The 15,820-nt window shown below is 39.3% G+C and overlaps 1 protein-coding gene across 1 annotated transcript; it reads left to right on the forward strand.

The window, feature by feature from the left end:
- Positions 1 to 10,801: 10,801 nt before the first annotated feature.
- admb (adrenomedullin b) lies at positions 10,802 to 13,748 on the forward strand. The gene is made up of 4 exons (XM_031731883.2): positions 10,802 to 10,909; positions 11,154 to 11,269; positions 11,839 to 11,964; positions 12,313 to 13,748. Exons 2-4 carry the CDS (start codon positions 11,166 to 11,168, stop codon positions 12,596 to 12,598), a joined length of 516 nt encoding a protein of 171 aa, XP_031587743.1. The 5' UTR covers positions 10,802 to 10,909; positions 11,154 to 11,165; the 3' UTR covers positions 12,599 to 13,748.
- Positions 13,749 to 15,820: the final 2,072 nt, after the last annotated feature.

Here is a 15,820-nt window from a genome sequence, read left to right on the forward strand (position 1 = left end):
GTTTACCAGCATCCGACTTAATTACAGCTTTATGAAATCATGCTAAAAATATCCAAGAGCAGCAGGCTGGAAGAAAAGAAGTCAACGAGTCAGCAGAGCTCTTCTTTACCAGGTGAAAGTCGTGCATGTGTGTGTCAAGGGGGTGGGGTTACCTGCACAGTACTGTGTCAGCATTTCTTTACACACCCTTCCTCCAGGGTAAGAGCGTCATGAAGGTAAACATAGGGCTGCTATTTCAGACTGGAGAGGAACAGAAGCTGCTTTGTCCTCACACCCAAAAAGAAACCACAACAGGAGAGCATGGCACTTAATCTTAACTTCTGAGGTTTGAATGTGGAGCTCTGCCACAGATCTACCTCCAGTCCAGAATCCTCACTGGCAGTTTATGTTGAACACACTTTTGAGTAAATGTGACCTCCTCTCAAAAAAAGATGTTTTGTGTGTGTAAATTTTTCATGAGCAACGATGGGGAAGCTGCTTTCAAATTGTTACAGTTACTTCACATTGAATGCTGTTCAGCTACATCGAAGCTAGCTGAGGAAAAAGTATCATTTTGTACAGAAAAACTATGTTTTAACATTTCAAAACTGACGGTGTACGGTGATGTGAAGGTACAAAATCTTAACATACAAACTTTTTTTTAAAAGTCACTGAGTTGTGCTTATTTCAACGATGGCTCATTTATTCAGAGGTCATCCAGAAAGATATAATGAACTACTTTGTTCTGGATAAAATGTAGAAAAGTCAGCTCAGCTTTTGAATATAATGCCCACCAGTTTCAGCTTGCATAGCTCACAGGTAAAAGCTTGAGTCATACAGAACAAGTCAGTGTTGTGTATTTGCGTAAGGCTGTGGCGATGCTCATCCACAATGACAGTGCTGCTGAGTGAGCACCACCCTGCACTACACAAAGGTCCATTGTGTTGCTTGTGCTGGCCTGATGAGTGCGTTGCCCAGTCATTCACAGCCATCAGGATGAAAGAATAAAGAGAAAAAGGCTTCAGCTTATAAGGAGAAGGGTACTTTTGGTTTCAGGTATAATCCAAAAATAATGAATTTAAGTTAGAGTATAGATAGTTAGCATACATAAGTTACATACATTACATAAGTTAAATTAAACTTATGTAAGCAAGTTATATAAATATTATTACCTCCACCAAGGAGGTTATGTTTTTTTCCTTTGCTTTGCATGAATGTGTGTCACTTTGTCAATCTGTAAACACCATAGCTCAAAAGGTTTTGAATACATTTGGGGAAAATTTTGCAGGAGTGTAGAGTGGGGTCATGTTAACATCCATCCATTCGCTTCCACTTATCCTTTTCAGTGTCACAGGGGGCGCTGGAGCCTATCCCAGCTGTCATAGGGCGAGAGGCGAGGCACACCCTGGACAAGTCGCCAGTCTGTCGCACACAGAGACAGACAACCATTTGCGCTCACATTCACCTATAGGCAATTGGATTAGTCAGTTAACCTATCCCCTTTGGACGGTGGGAGGAAGCTGGAGTGCCCGGAGGGAACCCACGCAAACACGGGGAGAACATGCAAACTCCACACAGAAAGACCCCGGCCTGATGGTGGAATTGAACTCAGGACCTTCTTGCTGTGCTAACCACCATGCCACCATGCTGCCCGGTCATGTTAACAGTCCATTATAATTTACTTTAAATCCACCAAGATCTTTAAAGTCAACTGAATGATTTATTGGCTGAAAACAACAAAAAGCCTTAAAACTATGATTCTTATAAGTGTGGCTTGTATAGTTAACATAAATAAAGTACTGTATAAAGATTTAAAATATCAAATATCAATATAAAATATCATATTTCACATTTGACCTCTGACCTCTCCTTTAAGGTCTTTTTTTCAAGGTACTTTTTGAGTATAGTCGATTAATTTGATTATGGCTCTGTTATGCACATTACAATAACAGACAATAAAAGACAGTTTTATGTGATTCTGTACAAAAACACAATCACATTAGAGCTCTCAGCCACTACAAGGCATTAGGAATAATTGAATTAAAAGGTAAATGAAAGGAAATGAAGTGCTTACCGCTGCAAGCCACTTTCAACCACTTACACTTTTCATCTAGTCACAGCCCTTTCCTCACCTCACACACACTCACGCTGATGATACACTGGGGGTGTTTAAGGGGTTCAGTTTCTTGCCCGGATGCCAAAATATTTTATAGTTTTTACGGTGAGAAGCACAAACATTCCACAAACTCCTGAATTTCACATCATAACTTTATAAATTATGGACAGACCTTCCTTGTCGCGCACCTGGCATTTAATGAACATAAGAATGATCTGGCCATTAGGAACATTTATGTAACTGATAATAAAGCCTGAATGACAAAAAGAGAAATGAAGCCATAAATGTTATGTATTCCATGCGTGTAACAACCGTCACAGGCAATGAAACAACAGAGGTGAGGTAGTGCTCGAAAGAACACGACTAAAAGAAAAGTCCAAATGAAATCCACACGTTACACAATCCTTCTCTCCACTTCATTTGAAAGTCATGAAACATGTCTTAAACTATAAAGTTGTAATGAGGACAATGTGACAGTAATCCTTTGGTTCCAAAACTACAGATTAACTCCCCAGTTCTAATGAAGTGTTATACAATCGCTTAGCTCGCTGGAGTGCCAGGTTCACATTTCAAAGAGGCTGGATCACTCAGCGGTGAAACCAGCGTGAGTGATGGTCAGCGATACTGGCAAGATTTGCTGTTTTGATCCCTTATGAATTCAGCGTCGGGTGATGCTTGCGGCCCTTCCCGCATGCAACGCTGGCGTGACAGCGGATGACTCACGATGGCAGAATGTGATGAAGCAGGAAAGATCATTTCCAATTACACGATTAGCTTCGGAAGAATTACTATAGTAAACATGCTATTTTCAAAACACATTTATGAGCCACTTGTGGGATATCTATCTCTCAGAATTGGAGAAGACAGCGTGGAATAAAGCCCCAAAACATCTTGGAAATGCAATCTACATTTTCTCCACTTGTTGCCTTAGTGCAAAAATAAACCGGATAAACAAGGCAGCAAGGAGTACACACCAGTGAACCACAGCAGCATGACCACTCACAGATGCACGGATGTTCTGAGTAACTGATGATCTTATGATGACACTACATGTGAAGTTAATCTGGACCTAATATTTAGTGTGTTGGATATGAGAGGAATGGGCTCGCCTGAGAGTCAAGCTGTTAAGGCCAGGTGACTGGGTTTGAGCCAGTGCAGGGTAGTAAGACCATAAATCAGTATCACAGAATATTTTAAGATTCTGGCAGGATACCCCTGTGTTATTTATATTACTGTTATTTTTGTATAAGCGGCCCCCTACGGAAGAATAGGTCATTCTTCTGTCAGGCCTGTGTGGAAAATAAAACATGTTGTATCATCATAAAAAAAGAAATTAAACATAAACCAAACCGATAAATATCATCCTCTTAAGCTTGTTAACAAAGATTAAATACAGGATGTGTGATATAGTGTTTGGTTATGGTTGGTTACTGTTTTTTGTTGCTACTAGATAGAGCAGAGGTCTGAAGCTTTAAAATTTCGGACATACCCTTTCACAGACTTAAGGCACAAATTCATTTGTCCTCAGGAGAAACAGCTGTGATTAGGTTCGCCTCACCTGTTTTCCTGTCACTGTTTGTGGAGGAGTTGCGTGACCAGAAATGAAGCAAAACAAGTCCAATTTATTTTTACAAGTGAAATTCCAAACAGCAGACATAGATCTGTGGTCTCTTTTCTTCATTCCTATTCTGTTGTTAAGATATGTGAAACATTGATTTCATTTAAGAAATAATAACCAGCACACTGGTACATGTGGAATAGTGCCCAGTGTTAGTTTGAGTATTTCTGAAATGGTAAAGCTTGTGAGGTACTTCTGGTCTTGGCCAGCAGTACTTAACAGTGGATGGGACACACACACACACACACACACACACACACACACACACACACACACACACACACACACACATGAGGAAAAGGAGGTAAAGGAGTTGACACATGTTCAAGGAATTTTAACTCAAGACTGACACAACTTAAAGTTACAGTAGCTAAAATCTCACCACTAGATGTCAGTATGTTGCAGATTGCAGTCAACTGAATTTTCTTAACCCTCCCATGTCAAGTACATAGCTACGGCGGACGCTGCAGGACTAATAACTCTATAAAACTTTGTGAAAGAAGTCGGATTAAGTGTATGAGTGTATGAGTCAGTGAAGCTCACTTCTGTCTGATGATGTTAGGTTGAGGTGAGCCACAGACAAAAAACTTAGTTAGTCGGAACTGGGATGTCCATCTGTGCTCAAGATGCATTTGTTCCTAATTCTAAGCTCATGAGAACACATCAATTTGTTGGAAAACACAATTACAAAATTCTTTTTTTCTGTTCAATAAGCCCCAAAATGACTGACTGTACCTTTAAAGGCACAGCTTACACTTACTCTGCGGTGCCACCTTCAGCTCTGCTGTGTCTACTCAGAGTTAAACTGTGTCTGAGTGAAAATATATCTGAGTTTAATAACAACAGACAAGAAATGTTCTAGGTAAAAGAACTTTTCTTCTCTTTTTTTAACCTAGCAGGGGTGAGGGAACGCCTGTTTTTGAACAAAACAAGCGCTCTCTGGCATTAAACTGAGACATTCACAGAAAAACAGGACAAGTTCATGAATATTGTTTGAGTTCATAAAGCTGAAAGTAGCAGTAGCAAAAGACAGAAAGCAAAAAAAAAAAACAATAACAATACGGCTCCACAGCAGACTCCACCAGTGCACATATTAGCAAAGCTGGTAAATAAACAACAACCTCCACCCACTCCCTTTAAATATTGCCAGAAATGTTTTTTTCTTTTGCCAAGAATGCCCCTAATACTCTGTCCTAGAAATATAGCTATGTTAAAAAAGCTGCAAATTTCACCACATTATTCAAGGAGGGAAGAAAAGCAGCTGAGAGTCAGAAAGGTTCATTCTTCAAATCTTCACAAGCAAACAGCACCTGCAGAACCAGAGACGATATTAAAACGCTCAAACGTTGCTCGGTGGTGGTTGTTTTGATACCGCGTGTGTCAGGCAACTAACAGGTGTGAATCTGTGAAATATTTCATCTGAATATTTGATCATAATTTGGTTCGTTAATGCCAGCTTGTTACAAAAGCATGCATGTCAGAGGTTGTTAGCATGAGCAACAGCTGTTTTGAAATCAAGCAGAAGCACGACGCCCGTGCTGACAACACAATGTTGTGTGAGATTTCTATAAATATTTACAAGAGTAAGAAGTAAGATATTTATTGGCCAGTGGTGCAAATGTAAAATTTATCTGCGCGGTTGACAGCGTTGTTAATAAATATCAGTCACGACTCTGCCAGGTGCTGAAGTTTCTGGCTCTCATAGCACACTTTCCATCCTGCACCCCACCCATTGGAATTTTAGGAGTCTCCAAATGGATCCCTGACGTATTTGCGCTTTCAACACAACAATGAAGCACAAGCGAAAAACAAATATCACCAGAGGTTTGGGTCGTAAAACACAAATATGTGTAAATTTAGCAGACTTGTGTATCATAATCTTCACATCTCCCGTTAACAGAAAAGGTGAATGAAGAAGATGTGACCTGACGTGTTGTGAGGTGATGCAGTAAGCTGAACCTTCAGATACTTAATATAAAACTTCTCAACCAAAGCACTCAACTTTGGTATAATTATCCAGAGAGAAATTCACAGAGGGACCCTTTAGTTCTGCTTGTAATAGAGTCTTACCCATCGGCTTTGCTTTTATGGATGCGAATGATTTAATCAATGCAAGTGTTGTAAATAATTCATTAAAGTCATTTAAGTCATATTCCATATAAAGGTAGACACAGTTAGTGATCTTGGTAATCCCCAGACTTTTGCCACAACAAGTTAAAGTTTAACTCAATCAACAGGAGAATGACCTGATGGCGCGGTACAAACATCAACTGATGATGTTGATACCTGACTTTTCTAGAATTACATGATGATGCAGAGAATGCTTTTCTTCTTATCACCATCATCAGGTTGCCCAGTCTTATAAATGTCACCATCACAACAGAAAGTGGTAAAAGGTAAAGCAGGCCACTGAGTGGGGGAGAAAAAAAAAAGCTAATTTAGGTGTAGGGTGATGTGGGATACATTAACTAAATAACCACTGACGCAAAGGAGGTAATATGAGCGATCCGTGAACACGATCGCTCAAGCTTTAAACTTTGTAGCGGTGTAAGTGGACTCATGTTAACAATGAAATAAAAATTGGCTTAGATCGACCTAGGTCTTCAAGGTCAACTTCATTATTTATTAGATGAAAATTGACAGAAAACCTTATAACTTAGAAACTACTATTCTTACTTCTTATGTGTGGTGTGCATTATCAACATATAGAAAGTACCATTTAAAGTTTTACACATATGACCTTTGACCTCTCCTTTACTGTCAGTAGATTGATCAGGGATAATAATGCTACACAGACCTATTTAAAATGATGTTTCTCTGTACAATTTTTCAATTTTTCTATACATATTCTGTACATTGTTACCTGTATATACCTGTATATACGAACTTCGGTTGCTTATGTTTATAGGACCACCTTGTGTCTTCCTTTTATATTTTATTTTTTAGACAAAAAACAGGAAAAATAAGTCATTAAATGCTACTGAAAAAAAAAAAAATGAAATGGAAGAAATGGATTTGTGGACAGGTGTGCTTTATACACATAAGTTGAAATCATGAGTATCTATAACTGATTGATTGATTGTAATCTGTGTGTCCTATCGGCACACAGCAAATCTGTGGGAGCCAGAATCCTGGTTGGGAATCAAATACTTATTTCAGTCAGTGACATCTATAACTTTTACTTAATGTGTGTTTTTTTCTGGATTTTCTGTTCATATTCTGTCTCTTTCCATTAAACTACCATGGAAATGAAAGACTGTTCATTTCTTTGTAAGTGAGCAAACTTACAAATTCAGCAGGGGGTCAAGTAATAAAGTAATTATTCCCCCACAGTAGCAGCGAAGGCTACAACACCATCAAGGTTAAACGGCAGAGACATGGAGAGAGTGGCAAATGAGCATGTTGGGTTTCCCTTGGGCAAACTCACTCTCCACCTGTAAATACCTCTTCCTGTATTTTTCCAAACAGAAAAAACCCTCATATTGTAACTTTCCGTTGGTTGGAAAGGAACAAAAAGGAATGTAAGGGCCCCACATTTAGGAAAGCACAATTCCAGGAAGAAGGCTATTGCATACCAGAGCAAATAAAGAGTTAATAAAATTCCTACAGTGCCTGCCCTTTTATCTCAGTAATAATAAAAACAGAGTGAAATATGTAACTATGAATAGACCTTGAATATCACATAATGGATGTCTGCCAAAAGTGAGCTCACACTGTGTTCTACTGACCCTTGGCTGTGGAAGTGTATCAGATTCACCCGTCTCCAATCCAAACACTACACTGTCTTTGAACTTGTCAAAACGTATTAATGAACAACAACAAAAAAAGACTAACTGATTTGGATACAACAGCCGTTTGGCCGTAGGTGGTTAGATTTTTATCATTAGTGCACTTTGTTTTGCAAAACTGAAATTCTGCAGCAGGAAATGTGCCAACAGCTTGCAAAGCAAATAAAGTACGACTAATTTAAGAACGGGAAGGGATCACGTCGAAACAAATCACTGACTCATCTTTTGGCCCGTGAAAGCGGCAGAGGCGTTGCCATGACAACACTGTGTACACGTATCCTTGGCATCTAAACTCCGATAGACCACAAAGCTGACACCTGACAGTGGTACAAAGCTTCTAAAAATGCAGCCTGCGGACGTAAAGAAGTATCGCTGCATTTGTAATGTGGGCAAAAGTTACATCAGCTGCTTGCAGGTTAATACATGTTGAAGTCAAGATATTATGAACAAACTGGGAAGAACTTTAAATCTACTACTACTAGTACAGTTCATCAAAAGACGCAACAATAGAAGCTGTGGAAAATGTCTTCACTGCTTTTAAAAGAAGCTTGTTTTTCATAGTTTATATAACAGAGTCAGTGTTGAATATTTGTTTAGTACTGTGCTATAGCTTTTAGTAGGGTAGTACTGCAGTATTCTACTAGGGTATTTAGAAATGATATCTTCTAACTTTCTCTATAAAAAGGTACGTTTTGCAATTACCCTACGCAAACGTCAACTAAATAAAATTCACCACTAAGGGGCAGCGTTTCACCAAAAACATATATTATACAATGCTGTGGGAAACCACAAAAAGCAGCATTTATTTTGAGATCCGGTGCAAACTGTCTGGTAGATAGCTATGAGGCACAAACTGTCTACTTCAGTGGAAAGCTCCTCTGATACTTTTCCTTGTCTTTAGAATTGTACCTTTTTTTTGTAAATCCCCAAAAGCTGATTCTGTTCTTGTGGACGAGGCGTTTTCAGTGGGAGAAATGTTTTGTCACTCATCCAACTGACTTCTTCAGTCTCCACTTAGTCACTTGGATGAGTGACGAAATGTTTCTCCCACTGAAAACATTGCATCCAGAAGAACAAATTCGACTTTGGCCCCACAGGAGTTAGTGTAAGAGTTGGTGGGAATAACATTCTCTTGCCATTATTTGCTGTCCGGTTTATTAGAACATCTGTCCTTCCACACTAATGTCAGTTTATTTGTAAAATCCTCACATACTGTATATGGGTTTTAAAAATAAGTAGAAAATAAAAATAAGATACTGTACGCCTAGACTAGATATCACAATCTTAAGCTTGATCTTTACACATTGTATTTAGCAACGAGAAAACTTCTACGCCCATTGCTCTTAACCCGCCACAGGAAGTGTCAGGTTAGCATTCACAATATATGCAGCTGTTGAAACACAAGCAAGAGCAAAGACGATGAACTTCTATGGGGGATACAGGAACAAGGCCTCTAGAACACAGCGCAAATGATTCATTTTACCACACCTGTATATCTTTGCTTTTAAGCCTGTTGTTGCCACTACCACGGGAGGTGCAGTTTCAATTTCTGTGTGTATATACAACACATAGTCAGAACCACAATTAGACCCAGATGAAAGCCAGATGCATGCGTTCATGCGACCTCTTTACCATTTTCAGTACTACTTGTATTGTGATCATTTATTTAAGTATTTGCACCATCAGGGTGTGTCAACAAAAAGGCAGCTCAGCTTAGAGAGAAAACTAAACAGTAATCTACACACAGTCCGTGTTTACTGGCTTCAAATCTTAACGTTTCCACAGTTTTTAACATCGCGTTTCTCCAGCCTGGGAGCACACCACCAAAACCTACAGTGCCATTAGCCACGCACTGTACTTTTAAAAAAAAATTACTGTGGGGACATAAAGGCCCATCAAACAACTGAACATCTGGCCTACTTTGCTTGTGGCGAAGGCATTTATAGTTGAGTTAACAGAATCGGTTCTTTCAAGGATGTAAAATTGGCACACTGTGAGGCAGTTATTCATTCTTTTTTTTTAAGGATGCTCCAAACTAGCCACTAAAGAGATCATTACTCAAATGTGTTACATGGAAGAAAAGGACAGGCTGCCAAAAAGACGTGTAAGGCAGTTTACGGGCAGTATTTTCTGTGGAAGGGAGTGAACTCTCCTTTCCTGGACTTTGGCTTGTGTTAAAAATAGTGCCTGTTGTAGAAATGCACTGTAATCGGAAATAGATCAAATCCATAGAAGCATGGTGTGGGGTGTGAAATGTGACACCTTTTTCAAGTAGAGCTGATTTTAAGTTTCATATTGTAGTAAATTAAATAATAAATTTAATAGCTAACTTTAGCCGTTAGCTCGTATCATTTTTTCATATTGCACCGCTAATTAATGAAGCATGCAATGCCCCATTTTATGGTTTCTGATCATTCAACATAGAGTACATGCCTGGTACCTACATCCCCAAACTGGAGGCCTAACCAAGTTTTTTTTTTCTTTAGTTTGGTAATTTGCAGTTTTTGATTCAAATATCTGAAAACGTTAGCTGTAGCGGACAGAGATCGAAAAACATGTTTATACACTTCCCTAATTAGGATGCCTGCAAGCAGCTACCAGTGATTGAGAGCAGCACTTTGAACGATTTAAGAGATCACTTGGAAGTGCACAAAAGCACACTCTTCTTTCCTAAATTGCCACACTGCATGCGGTTGCCATAACAGCACAGCGCTAATTTACACATGGTTAGCTTTTTGCAGCTATTTAAAACTAACAGATGGCTCGCTAACACTCAAACGGAGCCATCCAACACACACATTTCAATTTATTTCAGTTATTAACACATTTAAACCCAAAATAACTGCCTTAAAGCATGCAAGACCACAGAGTGTCCTCTGTCAACCCCTCTAAACAACCGATTCCTTCACAGTTGCTGAAAGAAAAGACCAAAAATATGTAAATGGACTTGCAAACAAGTCTTCCATTTGCACAATCATATACAAACCTTTGACAGAGAGAAGCAATGTAGTTAGGTCAATTTGCAAAACCCCTGAAATGCAAAAAATTCTTTCAACACTTTCTCAAAGAGAGAGGTGGGGGGTGGGGTAATAAATCAGAATTATGTAAGTATCTATTAGTCACGCTATTTGTGGACTGCTGTGTCGATTATAGTCTCTATCTACGTGTTTTTGGTCTGACTGACTGTACATGTGGGGTGGATGGGGTTGACATGAACTGTCCCACAGTCCCTCCCACTGGGTATGGCATTCAGGTACAACTCCCTCCCTTCTACTATAAAGCCTCTCATGTTAGCAGCATAAACTTCAGACTTCAACTCATGGTAAAGTCTTTAAGCTAAACTAGTAAAGAACACACTTGGATGTGCACCATTAATTTTGTACATCACAACACAAACTAGAGCCAGAGGTAAGTGAATTTGTCACTGATTTCTATTTGAGTAAGTTTTGTAAAGAATTTAAATTCTGCAAAATTGGTGAAAAAATTCTGAATCACTGGAAGAAAATATTTTTATTTACTGATGCTGTTCTGTGTAGAAAAATCTACATGTTACTGCAATAATGTGTCTAAAAGAGCTTCATCACTCAGATGTTGTGGTAATAGATAAGACATGACCGCTTCAGTGCCATTTCTGTCTGTTTACCATTGGCAGCTCCCAGCCAACATGAGATTATTTCTGCACACCATCATCTGCTGCTGTGTTTTCACCACAGTCCTGCCATTGGTAAAAGGGGCCAGAGGAGAGACCAACACCAGCCTGAGAAAAAGGTAAGCTGCCTGACAAAAGAACCCTCTCAGAACATTGTGTTCATTCTACATTCATCTAGTAGAATAAGATGCCCACTGTTGGTAACACAAGGAACTTTTATGCCAAGTAGATTCTGAATTTTAGTTTTTTCTTGACATAAGGGATTATTAAGCCAATAATGACAGATATATGTTTTTTTTTCTAAACTTGAATATAGTATAGTTACATCAGCAGGACATTTCATAATGGGCAGAGTTGTAGTGTCTCCAGTGGACACTGTCTCTGAAGTTTTTCAAACATGTCTTTGGCATTTATTCATTGCAATTTCCTTTTAATCACTACATGTATGTGTGTATGAACATATTTAGATTGTATAAAGTGCTTTGAGTAGTTGAGTAGAGTAGAAAAGCGCTATATAAAAAACCCATTCACCATTTAGATTTGTGTCAATATACATTAATGACATAGAAAAATCTTGGAACATTTTTCAAACAACATGAGCTAAATTGGCTTTAAATCACTTAACATCAGTGATAATGTGACAGAGTTGAAGTTCTATGGTTAACAACCTCTTTGTTCTTTGTGGCAGGTCTAGAGTATGGCTGCAGAGCCATATGAAGAGAGACTTGCGCAGTCGCTTGGTGACAGGCGATGACCAATACTTTAGTGGACCGCAGCAGGACAGGCTTGCCAAAACTCTCCCAACCCCATCAAGGTAACAAGAAACATTGGACTGGTGACCTAGAGTCACATAGTCATTTAGTGTGCTCCTAGTTATTTTCCTACTTAGAATACCCCTGTGGTTGTCATTTATGTGTACGAAAGCTGTCTGACGCTAGAGGTGTTCAAATTTTAAAAGTGTTAAAATTCAAAATTTTGAAGCATCTATTTTTGTTTAAGACGCTACAAATGAAGTCTAAAAATGATCCATTCTCTACTGGATAAAACATGCAAAAATCTAGATATGAAACATTTTGGATTTTACACACTGTGAACATATTATGTGTTGCCAAGTTAGACTTAACAGCACCTCTAAAGCAGTAAATCTTCCCCTTTTTTCCAGCTTTGGCCTAAATATAAGGTCCAGGAGGTCAACGTCAAGTCAATCTGGTTGCTTCCTAATCACATGTATATACCACGACTTGTTCCACCGATTGGTCCAGATAAAGAAGAACGAAAAAACAGACACCACTGCTCCTACATCAAAGATAGGACGGAATGGCTATGGACGTCGCCGCCGCTCACTCCTGGATGCCACTCAGCTCGTCCTCGAGACAGGAACGCATAGATGGAGCACGGAAACTGGTCAGCGAGTCAGCAACACCAAAAGCACACACACGGTGGCCTAAGGCAGGCATGAGAAAGCAAAGGAGAGTCCCTGTTGAGGTTATGTGAGCACTGCAGATGAAGATAAGTCCACGCAGAACTTTTATTCCACAGATTCAGAGCTAGATATAGCGAAAGACTGGCTGCTACATCTGCACAGCCCATCAGAGGAAGCTCAAACCACTCTGGATGAACGGAAGATTGAAATAAATCAAACTGAGACGTTTGTGTGCACATGCTTCGGTTCAGGTTTCAGTGTCTCTGAACAAGTGTTTGATTTATTGATGAATTCAAGCCAGACCTATGGGACTTGACAAGAATGTCTGTCTCTTCTTCAGCATCCAAAGCGAGCTTGGCAGCTGAGACAGAAGACAATTCCTGAGGATCTTCTCCGAAACACAAAGCTTGGAGGAACACATTCTGCAACAAGGGAGCCTTTTTATTTTACTTTTTCTTCAAGGAATCAGCATTACTGGGCCCCAAACTATCAAATGCAGAATCCTCACAAAACTGAACTGAATGTACTGAATTGCTTGTTAGCTACAATTTTTTATATATAGATAAACATATAAAATATGTACCTTATATGTTAAACTATGAAAGACTACCTTATAATGTATGTAACTATAATTTCCAGCAACAAAACTGCATATTAAACATCTTTATTTTAACTTCAGTGAAGTATCTGATGTATCTGAAATGTGTCAATTTTTTGTTTTGCTTTTTATATTTCTATGTATGTATCTAAACAATGAGTTGTACCATTTGCCTTCACTTGATTACACCTTTTTGGAACTTGCTCATATTTAACATGTCTTATGGATATTTATCTGCACCTGAAGCAAAGCAGGCCTTTTAGTTTGGGGCTGAGCTTTCACTTAAAGGGAAGGAGAAGGATTGATGAGCTGATGAAAGTGCTGTGCTGCCATCTAGCTTCACAGCGGGCTTATGTGTAACAAATGCAGACCAAGCCATTTCAAAGCATCTACTTTGGTGTGTTAAATGTTAGGTTTGACATTTATCGCCTCCTATATTTGAATGTTATAAATCATAATCATTTGCTCACAATTCAGCTGAAATTACTTGAAAAGGTATTACTGAACCAGATTGATGTCTTGCTTCGAATACCAGGAACTGTAATAATTTTCAGTAATAAATGAACAAATAAAACAATAAAATAAACTTGAAGAAACCTTTATTCTGTGATCCACATCAATTATTTACCTTGTGCGTGTGTGCGCTCGTGTTAGGGGGAAATACATGGCGTGTCCCTTGTCATTTAAGGATTGCGTGTGCTGTTTAATAAAATTAAACTCTGAGTCATGTTGAGAGCAAAATATGTGACCCAGTGGTTTACATTCCATTCTAAAAATAGCACTACTCATCAGCTGCACTGTCTCAAGAAACACATGTACTAAAATTACATTTGTATTGGGTAAACATGTTGCTCGGATTGTGTAAGTTCGACCTCTCGGGACAATAAATTACGCTTTGGCAAAGACAGTCCAAGTTCTGCTTAATGGAGAGGAGAGTGGTGCACTTTTTTATACATTAGAAACACTTACATGAGGGGTAGAAAGATATAATCACTGTGGAATGTGACCCCCACCCACCCACACACACCCACACACACCCCCACACACACACACACACACACACACACCTCTCTGTATGCTGAGTGGTCACAGTGCCCTGAAATGATAAACAGATTAGACATAAATGACATAAATTTGACATAAAAACTTCAACTTCCCCTCTAGGAGGATTAAATGCTATGATGGTCTCTGGCTTTGCTATGGGTTTGTTTGCAAAGAAACCTACAAACATTTGAAATATTCAATTATAAAAAGCTCATATTTCACCCATTGCTGTTGCCTGTGTTACTTAATGTGCAAGTAATGAACAAATGGCACACAGACATGTGAAGTTTTCTTCCTCTTCCCAAGTCCAGTACGTGTGCGTGTAGCTCTCTGAAGAACTATCTGGGCCAACTGAACTTTGCAACAAGCACAGCCTGCGTTACATTTCCATTTCTGCCAAGTGGAAGATTCATGATATATCCTGCCCACAAAAGAAAGATGCTGGAGTGGTTCATCAACATATTGCAGGTGCAGTATCTTGAAAATGGTCAAAGTACACCCTTTCATTTCTAAGGATTTACATATCAGGACATACAGTAAAAGACAAATTACTGAAGCTGTGTATGTAAAACTAAGCATACTCTTATTGTTAACATAGGAATTCAAAGGTTAGGTAGCAACCAGGTGCTGTTAATCAAGTGCACCTAATTAACTGATCAACAGCAAGTGAGCGCGCCTCAGTAAAAACAGAAATTCTGTCAGTTTACTGGTCTGGAGCATTCAGGTACATGTTAATACAATCCCAAGAGGCAAAGCTTTTGGAGTCATTGGTTGACCATGAATAGAGTCAAATATGAGGCCATCTGTCTGACGGCCAAAGCTTGGTTTAAATGAAATAAGGAAAACCAAACAGCTGCTTCAGAGCTGAGGATGCCATCATCTACCTGCACAATCGTCTCAATTGTGTCTGCCCATCTGGACAAGCCTACAAGCAAAGTGAGTCCCGAAAAATGTATTGTTCATCTGGACGTAGCGTTTTCAATGGGAGAAACGTTACATCACTCATCCAAGTGACTTCTTCAGTCTCAGCTGACTGCAGGTTTCCCCAAACTTATTAACAGTACCTTTGCACAATGGCTGAAACCAGCCCACTGAATGAACAATGGGCTGTGAGGTCAGTTCCTTGATCATGAATACACACATTTTCATGAGTGGTACTCACAGAGTTGGGGAATGGCTGCAATCCCAGCATTGTAAGATAGTGAAAGATGTCTTTCCCTTTTCATGTAAATGGCCTTCTTGACTCCCCGCTCAAACCAGCGTTCCTCCCTGTCCAGGGTATATACAGCCTCATCATTGAATGAGTGGCCCTGGCCTGTAGGTGCAAATAGACTGCGGAGTCCTGGCCTGATGAGGTAGCTCTTCTGTGTTATGACATCTCGTCAGACCAGGACTCTGCATTTATGCTAGTTTCAGTCATTATGCACATGTACTGTTTCTCCCACTGATAACGCTACGTCCAGATGAACAGAATACAAGGGTGTAGATTTGGTTTTGGTATTGGTGGGGACGGATGATTCAGCCACCAAACCCTGCCCAGTTTCTTTTTTTTTCCTTTTTGTTTTTGCTTCTTGATAACAAAAGGAGAAATATACTTGCCTACAT

This window comes from Oreochromis aureus, linkage group 7 (assembly GCF_013358895.1).
Source record: "Oreochromis aureus strain Israel breed Guangdong linkage group 7, ZZ_aureus, whole genome shotgun sequence".
Lineage (NCBI taxonomy): Eukaryota > Metazoa > Chordata > Actinopteri > Cichliformes > Cichlidae > Oreochromis > Oreochromis aureus.